The 13,901-nt window shown below is 34.7% G+C and overlaps 2 protein-coding genes across 3 annotated transcripts in view; one reads left to right on the forward strand and one right to left on the reverse strand.

The window, feature by feature from the left end:
* The window catches only part of ERGIC2 (ERGIC and golgi 2), a 28,811-nt gene extending 26,151 nt beyond the window's left edge, over positions 1-2,660 (forward strand). The window contains 2 exon segments of the mRNA XM_021690764.2: positions 457-539; positions 716-2,660. Of these exon segments, the coding sequence (XP_021546439.1) occupies positions 457-539; positions 716-778 (146 nt within the window). The 3' untranslated portion in view covers positions 779-2,660.
* Positions 2,661-5,528: 2,868 nt separating this feature from the next.
* FAR2 (fatty acyl-CoA reductase 2) overlaps positions 5,529-13,901 on the reverse strand; it is a 93,685-nt gene continuing 85,312 nt past the window's right edge. For both annotated transcript variants that reach the window (XM_021690763.2, XM_021690762.2), the window contains 3 exons: positions 11,621-11,750; positions 8,713-8,840; positions 5,529-7,768 (listed from right to left, as the gene is read on the reverse strand). In XM_021690763.2, coding sequence (XP_021546438.1) covers positions 7,606-7,768; positions 8,713-8,840; positions 11,621-11,750 — 421 coding nt within the window. In that variant the 3' untranslated portion in view covers positions 5,529-7,605. The remainder of the gene's footprint in view (positions 7,769-8,712; positions 8,841-11,620; positions 11,751-13,901) is intronic.

Below are 13,901 nucleotides of genomic sequence, written 5' to 3' on the forward strand. Positions count from 1 at the left end.
GAAAGGAAACTGTTCCTTCTCTATCCCCAACCCCTATTCAATATTACATGGAGCTGTATAGGTTTGTATGCTTTGAATTATATATTTTAAATCAATGAATAGGTTTTCCTATGAAAGACTTTGTCACTACTTTATTTAAATTTGTTTAAATTTGGGGTACTATTATTTATTTTTCAAAGTGGTATGAGTGTGAGATGTATAAAGTATCCTTGAAAAGATTGCTTTGTCAAGGTCATGAATTATGTGGCCTTGTGATTTTGAAAAGAAATCCATTTGTTTTAAAATTCAACTGTCTGGTTATTTTTAACCGTGGAAATGAATCAAGCAAACTGCTTTGTTTCCTTTCTTGATCTATTCCATTATAATTAGTGGAGTTTTTTATTCTTATGTAACAATTTAGGAAATAATTTCACTAAAAGCATCATTTTATTAAAAACAACTTATTTTTTATTACAGGCATGTTACATGGAATTGGGAAATTTATAGTTGAAATAATTTACTGTCGTTTCAGACTTGGATCCTACAAACCTGTCAGTTCTGTAAGTGCTACAATATAAATGGTGTTGACCTCTAACTCATAGTACCATTGTTAAATCTAAACAATAGCTTTTGGTGCTCAGAAAGAAATTGCCCAAAATAAAGCGTTGTGTTTAGAGGGAATATGTAAGGAATGTTTTCCTTACTAACTAATGCTTTGGTCTTCTCTTCTCCGTAGGTCCCCTTTGAGGATGGCCACACAGACAACCACTTACCTCTTTTAGAGAATAATACACATTAGCACCTCCTGAGTGAAGGAGAAAAACTTTTTGCCTGAGACATAAAATCTTTTTTAATAATAAAATATTGTGCAATATATTCAAAGAAAAGAAAATATGAATGAGAAGTGGGAATCATACCTAGGAAAAAAAAAAAAAGAAAAGAAAAACCCAAATCGAAATCCTATATATGTTGTGTCTGTTACACGTGTCCTAGAAGAAATTATGCAGCTAATCAGTGAATAAGCCCAGCTGGAGTGTTGCTTTGAAGATGACCCCTTCTGATATTTTCATAGCAAATGGGCAGTATCGAAATCAGAGCTTGCTTTTTGGTGACAAAGAGCCTGAAGGAAAGAAGTCAAACCACATCTAAAGAAAAAGGGATTGATAAGTGCAAATGTTTGCGTCCTTCTGTTTTTAAAAGATATGTCAGAATAAAATATGTAAAACATATGGAAAACTAGTCTAGACTTTAAAAAGTTGTGGTCAGGTCACACTGTTATTAAAGGAAAACAGGGATGGGTCCCTATGTTATAGCCATATCAGTGTTAAGCCATAATGACAAGGCCATTTATCCAATAATTTGGTCTGAGGAAGGTAACTGCTTTTCTTTAAACTCTGGCTATTGGCTTTTTCTGACTGTTCAAGGCAGGGTCGTGAAAGACTAAGGTGAATTCTTACAGGGGCAGGTACGTAGGTGCTATAATATGTAACAGATATCATTCACAAATTGTATAGTGGGCACTTATATAGGGAGAAGAAAGCACATTTTTTAAAAAGATGCTAAATTTTCTAATCTGATCCTTATATTATTGGGATACTTTGGGAGCGGGAGGTGAGTAATAAAAAGGTTCACTACTGGTGATGAAAATTATCAGCTTGTAAAGTATTAAAAGGAAAAGTAGAATATTTTATATGTGTTTGGGTGAGGGGTAACAGGGTAACTTTCAATAAAGTAGAAACATAAGGCAAATACTTAAATAAGGCAAGATCATGTCAGATCTGAGAGATGATCATTAAACAATGTCCGGTAAGCTGTAAAACTGGATTATGAGTGTCTGCATTCAGAGTGTCCTGAATGTGACATTTTTTGTTATTAGATTGTGTCGTTCTAGCTTTCTTATTATTTAAGGATTGCTTTTAAATTTCCAGACTATGAAAGACTAAAAATAGAGGGAGATTTCGCTCAGGTGCCATTAAAAGCTGTATTTGGAATATGTGTGCCAACATCAGTTTTCCTTTTGTAATACTTAGTGATAGAAGAATCAACTACCAGTCCACAACAGTTTAAGTCCTTCAGAGAAATGGGGAAATAAAATTCCAGGTAAGTAGCAAGGACAAGACTAAAAGACTAGATTTAAAATGGTGGTTTTTGGACATAGGATGTCACAGATTATAGTTTTACAAATGGATTTTTTTTAAAGATAAAAAAATGTTTTCTTGAAAATAGTTGGTACAGATAATGTCTAGGGAGAGAAGGAGAAATACCGATGGAACTGCTTTGAAGTAAAGCTTATGTTGAATGGCACTCTGCAGGAAATAACAAAAGCATTATTGTTTAAAATAGACACTTTACCATTAAGAGCCATTAAGTTGACTGATTAACACAGGTGACATAACATGCACTGAAAGATTTTTTATTCCAGAAAATTCCAAATAATGAATGAGCCTTCTCTGTTATTGATTTGTTTTTTTCAGATACTATTTCCAATGTAGTTAGACTAGGAACTAATAGAATGTCTCTCAGAAGGAATTTTACTTAGAATCTTAGCTATTTTAGACTGAATCTTGGTTCTGTGAATCTGCTTGCCAGAAAGTTCATTCAAGCTTCAGGGTTGGTTGGTTTGTTTTTTTTTTAAAGGGAGGTAAACAATATTGATTTAAAATTATTTTCTTTTAGGATTTTAGCAGTTAAGTGTCTTTAAAAAGGATTTTAAAATTATTTTGGTGCTTACATATGATTTTTAATTGTTCCCATGTTTTCCAAATACCTTATTAAAATTTTAATGTAATTAATCTGTCCCATTAAAGCTGACTATAAAAGGAATTTCTTTAAAGCAAAATCTTGCTTTGCCATTGATTTACACTTTAATAGTTGAGAAAGGTTTCTACCTGACACTCCTCAGATAGTCAAAGTCAGGTCAAAGTAGTAAGATTCTGACCAGCCTTTTGGATGGTGAATGATGAAGTATGCCGGCATACTGGGATTTGTTAGGAGTTTCTGACCTCACCAAGTGTTTCTTTTCCATTGCCGAGAACACTGTTCTGACCTACTTATTATGGAGCTTTGGCTTGTGCCTAAGGGACCACCCTCAGTAAGGTACCCAACTTTATTACTCAGTCCTCCTTTTTCATTTTATTAGAGTATTCATAATATTTATATATTCCAGCCTAAATATTTTAAAAGTTGAGATTTCCACTTATATGAAATAGGTTTTTTAAAAACTGTGTTTTGTATACTTTGGCCTCTAAAAAGAGATGTGAAATATTTAGGTGAATAATTCTCTGCTGCGGTATTTGTACAGTACAAACTACCTCTTGGGAAAAGCTTAACCCAGTATTGGAATTACAAAATTACTTCTAATTCTCAATTTAGATGATTAATACCACATTTTTCTCACATGTTTTATGATAGCACTGAATTTTCATAGAAAAATTAACTAATGCAAGCAAAGTTTGCAATCTTTAATACAAGCTTAACTTTGGAATTCATAAAGGAATGACTTAAGGTCTAATTTTTTGATGTGATACATAGGGATATTTTATGCATCCTGTCTTTTTATGTCCTGAGTTAGTAATTCAAGTACCAGAAAGTAAATAAATTTTGCATATAAATATGCAACTTATCTGCTTCAAAATTTAAAACTTTGAATCTTGAACTTGAGTTCAAGATGCATATTTTTGTTGAAAATTATTTAAACCTGAGCCAGAGGACTTTTAAAATTTCATCATGCCCTTTAACCTAGTAATTAAGTCCCTCCCATTCTGTTTGGAGCTCTGTTGCAAGCCTTCTGGAAGCCAAAGTGTGTCACCCTTTGTCAGCACTATCCTAACTAGATCACCATGTGTTCACTACATTATGGTATGATGCCAATATCCAAGTATTTCCTTATTGTAGTTTTCCCCTACTTTTGAAATATTTTTAGTGATAAAATCACCTTGCATTGTCTTAACAGTAGGAAACAAACTGCTTTGTATTTTTTGGTTTTCTTGTGTTTTTTTGTTTTAAGAGAGAAGAGCATACACAAGACTCATTTAGAGTCTCAATCCTGAACATTTGGACTCTAAATAAATGACAAATATAAATTTCTTTGTCCTTTTACAATCATGTACCCCCAAAAAGCCTCAGTTCCTCATTATTTAAGCTTCTTTTTCCTCATAGGAAAACTATATCAGTCTTTAAATATCACTCTGTTACATTTGCTTTTGCTCCAGATGGAGGTAAATTACTGTATGAGATTGAATTTCTTTTGTATTTTCATATTAAAAAGTGAATGAGTGATGCAAATTGAGCAGTTGACTCAAGTCTATAAAACTGTCAACAGAGTTGAATATAAGATTATAATCAGTGAAACATTTAAAATAGTTTTATCTTAGCAACTCCTAATTGTATTGGATGTTTATCAGACGGAATTAGATTAACAACTCTTCCAAATATCATAACTCATTTATACTATTTTGTGTAATATTTTTAAGGTAAAACTAAGCAGATATGGGGGAAAGTATACATTGATAAAAGCTACATACTAAAGCAGAATTTCAGCAGCAACTGATACTACTATAAAACTTTAGAATCTTTCCTGTTTTCAAGCAGTTACGCAAATCAACTTGGTGATTTCTTGTATTAGACTTACCTTTAATTTCTTTAAAGTAGGATTGATACAAGTTGCCCAACCTCACATCTCCCCACCTATTTATAGTTCCAGGTTGGAATCCGTATATCAAATAAAGTAGGGACACACCAACGTTTTTTATCTGTGTACCAGAATAGGGGTTTCTAGCTGTTAAAACTCGATTAAGCGTCCTTTGCCATAACTATCTCCACTTCAGGTCACTGCTGTCTCTCAAGCCAATTACATCTTAAAAACCAACTAGTTTTATTTCGTTAAATTAAAAAAATATATATTTACAAAGTAATCTAAGCAGTGAGCATTTTTCCATACCTCTCTGTGGGCATATGGGACAACCATTACTTTTTACTACAGACAGTTGTTCATGTTCCCAGAATATAATTATTAAATTTGCAGTTCTAGAAAAAGAACCCTGTGGAAATTCACACATGATGCCTGTGAACTTTGAAAATTACCGATGTTTGGAAACTTCAGGCTGACCTACTTTGTTATGTCCATTGTAAGATAACACACTATTTGGGTATTAGTCCCTTCTCAGATCAGTTTATCTACCCTGAGATTCTAAATCAGCTGTTTGAATGAGATGTTAACTGGAGGTGATGGTGTTGGGTTAGTATAAAATTAGTTATCTAAGAAATGTTTTTTCTGAGTTGTATGCACATCTGCCTCAACTTTTTCTAGTATTAATTGCTTTAGGTGGTGACTGTTTTTAACTGAAATATTACTGTATCAGGTATGTTGTGGGTAAAGAATATAGGGATTACCAAAACTTCTTTTTAAACATAGATACCTTTTCTTTGTACTTACCGTCCGTCCTCTTTTCCCCCAAAACAGAAGTTTCTTCTCATTACATTGTAATTGTATGTATTAGGCATTCAATTAAGTGGTCTTGATATAAAATAATTAGGGATTTTTCTTTCATAACGATACCTATTTTTATTGCTTAATCATCACAGAACTTTGTGTCATTTCTTTAATACCACAGATAAAACATGCTTTAAATGTAACCCTATTAATGGTATCAGAAAACATTTAAGCATTATGTATCTATGTGTTAAAATTTATACTCATCTGGTAGTTTCTTTGGAAAATTCTATCTTTTTTCCTCTGGGGAGGGAGGAGATCTGTAGTAGTTAGCAGTTAAAGATACAACACTAGAAGAGGAAAACATTTTTTTTAATTCAAACTTTCATTTAATCAAAAGTCAAAATGAATACTTGATCAGTGGAATTTATGGAATTGGTGAATAATCAAAAGATAGTAAATTTTTAGAATAATTATGTTTTATCCAGTCTCATTGAATTATAACTTGACTTCATTTTTATCATATCTGTAGTTTGTATCTTAATCCGTGTAACTCAGAAGTATCATATAGACATCTCAAACTAAAGATCACCAAGTGCTTTGCTTCAGAGCTGGTTTTTCTGCCCTGGAAAGAAGTTCCCAGACCTTAGATGAGATTGGAAAAGATACTGCCCAGAAGAGCTCCCCCCAGATGCCCTTTATGGTGTTCAGAAAAATCTCAAGTAATACCGGACGAGAAGCTGCCCTCAAGCCTTGTGCACTGCAACTACATGCGCAGCTTTCTGAGTATTACTAATTATTCCAGAAAGTGAGCATACTTATAACTGCCTTCCTTACCAGTTTATGCTTGTGTAATTTTCTAGTAGGTGTGATTATTTTTAGTTACTTAGGTCCCAAATACTATATTTGAATAATCATGTTTTTAACATGAAATGCTGCAATCCAACGTACACTGATCTCTCAAATGCGAGGAAAGTCAGGATAACAGTTATATTATTAATATAGGGATTTGAGAATAAATAGTTTTTACCCATTAATTCATTGGTATTATACATAAAATATTTTTAAATAAACAACACCTGTTCTCTAAACTGACAGTCATTTAGTGAAGTCTATCCTTTTCAGCTGTACATTGTACAGTTAACATTGTGCAAGTGGAATGATCAAGATACTAGCAAGTCCTGGTGATCACAGAAGGGTAATCTTCACCACATTGCAGAAAAAGACTAAATATTTACATTTATATTTAAAATTTTGCTTTCCTCACTGGCAAAGATCAGGGGACTGTTTTTTTTTTTTTAAGATTCTAGCCTAGTACCTTCCTCCCATTAGTCACTCTCACCCTGAGGCCTGAGCAAAATAAGCTTAAATAGAAGGGGTTTGGTGACTTCAGTGAATAAAAAGGAAACTCTTGGGAGAAGGTTATCAGGAAAATGGGTGATTCAAAAGATTTAGAAATAATAGTTGTCAGTTTCAAATTATGAGAACTAATTTTACTTATAAGCATAAACAGTCCCAATGCAACTATGTACGTTTGAGCCCTCATTCTGTACATAATTATTTATATCTCATTTTTTTTTTTTAGATTTCAGAAGTGGGTGTAGTTGAGGGAAGTGCTAAATGTGAACCCACTTTTCCAATTCCCGCAGCCTTCAATCAAGTCTTCATGGTATAACACAAAAAGGAAGCTGAGATTTCAGTAGAGAATTATTTCTTTTACAGTATTTCTGAGGATGAGAAGATCATTCTTCCTCAACTTCATCTTGATTTTAAACCTTTATACTGGGTACCTCAGAATGATTCCAAGGTTAGAACTGCCTTTTAGCATATTTCAGCTTCTATCATGTGTTCTTCCATGTTCATGGAGTCAAAATTAGTCCTCTCAAGAGAAAAAAACCTAAATATGGACAGATAAATGTACTTTGGTGTTTTATATTCAAGGGCACAGAATGGAGTGTTAGGAAGCAATCTGGAAATAATTTTTCCTAAGATATGTATGATTATAGGCTAGGATATGACTTTCCTTCTCTCACTGAAATAAAAATATATAGGTAAGAAACATGAAGACATGACAACACATTTGACAGGTAATGAGCTTGGGCATATTCTTTGTTACTTCCTAATCTTGAGAACCACAGTTTGCTGTTTTAGAGGTATCCAAAAGGTTCCAGATAAAAGGAGCTTGCCCAGTGTTCTTAGACCTTAAGCGTGCTGGATGCCCTAAAGTAGGAGAGGAATTTATAACAGAAGCTCACAATGAAGAACCAGACATTCCGAGCCATCTGAGATCTTGCAATGAGAAGGCGCCAGGCGATGAGGAGGAGGGCAGTATTAAAGAGGTAGTGAATATTTCGGAGCCTGGGGAACAGACATATAGAATCAAAGTTAAAACAGCACCAAAGACCCAACTGTGTTATCTGAAGCCTAAGTGTGTTGTTTCCTGGTTGTGACCAGCAAATTGTTAGGTGCTCACAGGTATGTGGCATGACCTTATGACCTTTTGATTTTTACAGTTCTTATTTCCACAACATGCCTTCTGAATAATCAGATTTCCATAGTATTCCCCTGACTAGTATCTCTTTCCCATACCTCTCCCTACTTTAACCTATCTTACAAACATGACTAACAATCTTTCTTAAACATACTTTGATCATATTACCATACCACAAATCTTCACTGGTTCTTGCTCAGTAGAAGGTAAGTTCTAAAGTTCTCAGTCTGCTATTCAATGTTCCTCTCTGTTTGCAATTTACTTTTCCAAGCTTATAATCTGTGCATTAAAAACCCTTTGCTTCTAACAGAATTATATCAGACTGTTCTGGTTCTTTGTCCCATATGGAATAATGACTGAAAGAAATTTAAGGCAGTTTAAAGACTTGAAGAATGGTTGATTTGCCCATGTTAAAGAGCACAGTCAGGTTTCCTGCTTGTTAGGTATTCTTTATATCACATTATGACAAGATGTGATAGAAGAAACAGAGAAACTTGGGTTCAAATCTGGTGCCTCTACTTCCCACGTCTTACCATGGACAAGTTACTTACCTTCTTTGAGTCTAAATAGTTTTTGGATTAAAAAAAAGAAAAAATGGGATAACAAAATAATACCTCCCTCCTAGGGGTGTGGTGAAATCTAGGTGAAACAGTGTATTACAAGAAGAGAGTATACAAGGAAGGACCTGTAAGGTAGTAAATGCTCGAAAAATGTTAATTCCTCCCTTCACCCACTCAAATTTCATGTCTGGTATAAAATCAGATACATGTGATAAGTGCTTAATAAATATTAACTGACTGATTATTCTTACCTTTTCAAATGTTGTTTTGCTTCTGGGATCCCAGCCATATCCTCTTTCAATAAGTACTTCTTAACTCCTAAAACATAATTTTCAATGTATTCCAACCAGTTCAACTGGCGCACATCAAAGTTGAATACCTGAAAGGCAAGAAGAGATTATGGATTGCCAGATTTTCATTGCTGGAGACAGTCACCTTGTCCTTTTGATGAAGTTTCTTTTACATAAATGAGTGACATTTGGTTTGAGAGACTTGGTTTGGACCCCTCCAAAGGAGATTATTTGAGCTGTTACTTCAAAGGCATTGACAATATGGGTTGCCATGTACACAGAAATATTTAAACATAGATCAAGCACAAATATTTGACTTTTGGGAAGTCTTGTGCGGGGAAACTTAAAGGAACTGGCATTAGTCTGGTAAAAGCTACTTTCATTTCAAGCAAATGGGGATTAATTATTTTTAAAAGTGATGGAATAACTTTGGTTAGGGACCAAAACAAATTGTGCTTCTTTTCCATTCTTAAATTTTGGTGGTGTTTCCTTGGCCTACCATCCTTTACTACTTCATTGTGCAGATTAAGGTAAACTGGATAAGCAAAGCCTTAAGGAAAAGTTTAACAGAATTTATATTCTGTATTTGCTTTAGAGATGTTATCTACCATGTGTGCTGTTTTGATGCCCTTCAAAAACATTTAGAGTTAAGTGGTAAGAGTTAGTGCTTCTCTTGGAACACTAGTGCATTTCCTCCTCTTGGACATAGAATGCCATGAAACTATATTTTCCCTTTCACTTTGCCACCAGAAAGCTCAAAAACAAATTTCCTGCTTAACTGCAGTGACTAGATAGGATCTCGTAGACTACACATGTATGGACATTTTATTTTTCTTATCTTTGACTTCACATTTTAACATTTTCCCTAGTTTGACATTTTATTTCTCTTGTTCTTTTATTATATGTGTTTATTGCAAGTTAAATCTTTGTGAAATTATGTGGAGTGTTAACAAAGCAGATGAGATTGAGTTCCAGAGAGCTTCATAGACTTGTCCAACAGCTGAAATGCTTTCCAAAAGTAATTAATCACTTTGGATATGTTTGTTTTCTATAGTAGTACTAAATATTACTTATTCATCTATGTAAGAGGCTTTTATTTTTATACTATTTCACATTTCTAAGTTAGATTTCAGTGAGGCCCTAGTTTGGAATCCTCATTACATAGGGCGAATCAAACTCAATTCTAAGCCAGAGTTTGGCAATTATACCAAATTATTCAGGACTATTACCTTTGCTAAGATATTTTGAAAGCGTATGTTAAATCCATAGCAGATTTAATTTTTTTTTTCACAAAATTTTTGGTTATTTTAGGTTAAAATAGTAAAATGTCAAAAAACAAAACTAAGCTATTACCTTTTGAATTATTTAGATGGATAAATTCCTTGGAGAGAATGCAATAAAAATAAGCGTACATGAGATTTGAAGCTAATTTTAAAAATAATTTACAATAGCTAGAGCTTTTATTTTTAATAAGCTAGTTTGATCATTACACATTTTAAACAAGTGCTTAGAATAATTTTGGCTATACAAGGTATGTAAACATTTCTGAAAATAGCTCTATTTCATGTCAGGTTTAGAGATGCTCAGCAATTATTTCTAAATCTCTAAATCTCACTTGGTGTATTTAATATATTTAATACAACACTTAACGGTGTTTGACTTTGCAAGTGACCCTTAGGTCCCATGACCCTAAGTAATTTTAGGGCTTTATAGTTTTTGGATTTGAATCCTGCTCTGTGAGGCTGGAGTGTAGGAGTAAATCCCTTAACTGGCAAGTGAGGCAAACTATGGCCTTCTAACGTTTCCTTCTCAGTTTGACTTGGTCTCTTCTATATGCTGCCAAGTACTAGATAAATCAAGAAATGCTTTATTCTTTAAAATAAAAAATAGTAGATAATGTCAATCAAGAGAGTGAAAACTTTGAAGTTTAGTTGAAAACTAAGGATATGCTCGGGGAACACCTGACTCCTCAAGAAGAAAAAAGCTAGGAACATGTACAAGGTATGAAAGATTTCTTTCTTTTTTTTTTTTTTTAAGATTTTATTTATTTGACAGAGTGAAAGAGCACAAGCAGGGGGAACAGCACAGGGAGAGGAAGAAGCTGGCCCCCTTCCGAGCAGGGAGCCTGATGCGGGACTCGATCCCAGGACCCTGGGATCATGACCTGAGCCGAAGGCAGATGCTTAACCATCTGAGCCACCCAGGCGCCCAGTATGAAAGATTTCTATATTTGTGAATTTCAGAATATGCAAAGATTTCAGGACCTAATGTCTGCAATTGCCCAGAAGCTAATGTAAAGAAATAAATGGCATTGATGCTCAGCAATTAAAAGTGAAGGCCTGTCTTGAGAAAAGTCTGAATTGTTGAAGACAGGTCATTAGAGGGAGAGGGAGGCTGTCTGTGCTGTCAGTGTGCTAGAGGGTGGGAGGGAGGTCTTGGTGGGATGCACATGTGAGGAGGGGTTAGCTTTGGAGATGCAGAATGATTTTGATTTAACAAGAAGAGTGGAAGTGTTTATGAGTGGTAAAATTAATGATTTTTTCATTGAAGTCCTATGTTGTGGGGTTAGGGAAAATATAGAGGTTTGTTGAAAACAGCCACCAAGGGCAAACAGGGATTGAAGCAAAGTATGTGAAATGTGACTGCAGGATAGCAGTGAGGATCTAATCAAAGTCAAGAACTCAGGTCTCTTACATTAACTTATGTCCTGCAATTGTGTCAATAGCATGGACAGATTTTCTTAGGGCCCCCCCCCCAAAAAAGATTGTGTATATAACTAAAACTTCCTTTATTCATCAGCTTTCCAGGTCAAATAATTCTAAATTCCAAATGAGCAGATTTTCCTGTTGGTTGTCAGCGCTCTACTTACTCTCTGATCTTCAGGACTCAGCTCAGACATCAGCATTTCCGTATTGTACGTGCTCCATTCCCAACTCCGGTTGACAAAATACTCCAGCATGGAAACGGTTTTTAAAAGCCGATTCATGACCTTTGTCATCCTGGGGTAAAGATCAGGTAGGAACAAATATCAGCACACCACTGATGGCTGATTTCCCTGTTACTCTATAGGATGTGTGACAAATTACTTTCGAGAAAATATAAAAAATTTCACTCTTCTCTTTCCCCCATTTCCTCATTAAAACACGTATTCTTTTTTCTCTTTCCACATTAACTCTGTTGAATGAAGGAAGGGGATGAATCTAAAGGAGTTTGTTCTATTAATCATTTTAAAACCACCAAACTCCTCCTCTTCCTCTTTACTACCTTAAGAGTAGCAAACATTTTAAAAACCCAGCCTGATACCAGAAAAGAACTTACTAGGTGATAACCCAGTTTCTGGCACCATGCTGATACTTTAAAAAATTATCTCAGCTAGTTCTCATAGCATCTGTTAGGTAGGTATGTATCTACATTTTATGAACAGGCAAAGTGAGCTTAAGATAGATTAAGTGTCCATGATAATATAAGCATCAAAAGGAAAATTCCAACCCAGTTTTGACCAACCTGAAAAAGCCTCTGCTTTTGTAATCTCACCACTCTGTGTCCTGTTACTTCCCATGGCTGGCATATTCCCATCCTGGGATCAGGACGTGGACCATCTCCACTGTGTGAACTTTCCAACTTTAAAGCAATTTATGGAAAACTTTCATAGTTGCTCTTATTTGATCCTCACAGGTAGTAAAGACCTATATTCTTTATCTTCATCTTACAGAAGGATTAACAGGTTCAAGGTCACACAGCGAATGCATCAACCTAGATCTGGCTACAAATCACTTTGGCCTATAGAACATTTGGCCTGTAGAACATTTATCTCAGGCCAGTTTTAGCAGTAGTGATTACTGCAGTTGACCCAGTAATGACTTGTGATGCTATTTTGGGAATTTGGTCTTATTTCTGGTCAAATCCTAACGCCCATATACCTAATGACTTAAGAGGGACTGCCCTCATTGTATCATGGGAAATTCTTAGGCAGAAGGTAGACTCGTTATTCCCTGATACAAGCATCATAAAAGGGTTCCGTTTGGCTATTATCATCTTACATTTTTGCTATCGACTGAATATTTATCCTTTCCAAATTCATAGATTTAAACCTATTCTCACCAATGTGATAGTATTTGGAGAAGACTTTGGGAGGTGATTAGTGCCCTTTATAAAAGAGACCCCAGAAATCTCTCCTGGCCTTTCCACATGTGAGGACACAGAGAGATGGCTGTCTAGGAGCCAGAAAGCAGGCCCTCAGCAGATGCTGAATCTACCAGCACCGTGGTCTTAGACTGCCCAGTCTCAGAAATCAACTTCCGTTGTTTATAACCAACCCAGTCTATGAGATTGTTATAGCAGCCCAAATGGACGACAATCTTTATCCCTCCTACAACTCTGATGTCATTGATGTGATTTCAAGAAATTTATTTTAATTTTTAAAAAATAATCATTGTAGAATGATATCCTACATACAGGAATATATCAGCATAATAGTATTTTTTCTTAGAATACATTTATTACTTTCAGATACAGAAGTTGTTCTTAACACATAAAATGTAAAACCCATAAAGGAAAAGAGTGATTCATTTTTTTCACATAAAAATCTAAAACTTCTTCAGTAATGACAGTGATTATTATATTCTATGCTGTCTTACATAAAGCCTTATAAAATAGGTATGATTACTGCCCCTTTTTACAGGTGAGGCAGTTAGGTATTAGAGACAGTAATTTAGGGCTCATATAGCCCTTGACTTGGTAAAGCCATGATTCATATGTGTAGGTCAGACTCTAAACTCCATCTCTTAAGAAAACCTACATTGTAGGTAGTTCCCTTGTATTAGAAAAAGCTTCATAATCAAAGCTATGAGATAAGAAATTGACTTGGAGAAAATACATTAAATATATATTTATTCACACAAATATGAGTTTCTGTAAGTTAATAAGGTCAACCCAATAGAAAAATAGGTGAGAAGCAGAGGCAGACAACTCACAGAGGAGAAACCTTGAATGTCCAATGAACAAATGAAAGCCCAGCCCCTCCAGCAATCAGGGGAATGCAAATCAAAGTAACAAAGAGATGACCTTCATTGCCATTAGTTTGACAATTCAAAAGATTGATTTCGTTTTGCCAAGTATTGATGAGGGTAATTAAAAACGCATTTTTACAC

The sequence above is a fragment of the Neomonachus schauinslandi genome, chromosome 5 (assembly GCF_002201575.2).
Source record: "Neomonachus schauinslandi chromosome 5, ASM220157v2, whole genome shotgun sequence".
Taxonomy (NCBI): Eukaryota; Metazoa; Chordata; class Mammalia; order Carnivora; family Phocidae; genus Neomonachus; species Neomonachus schauinslandi.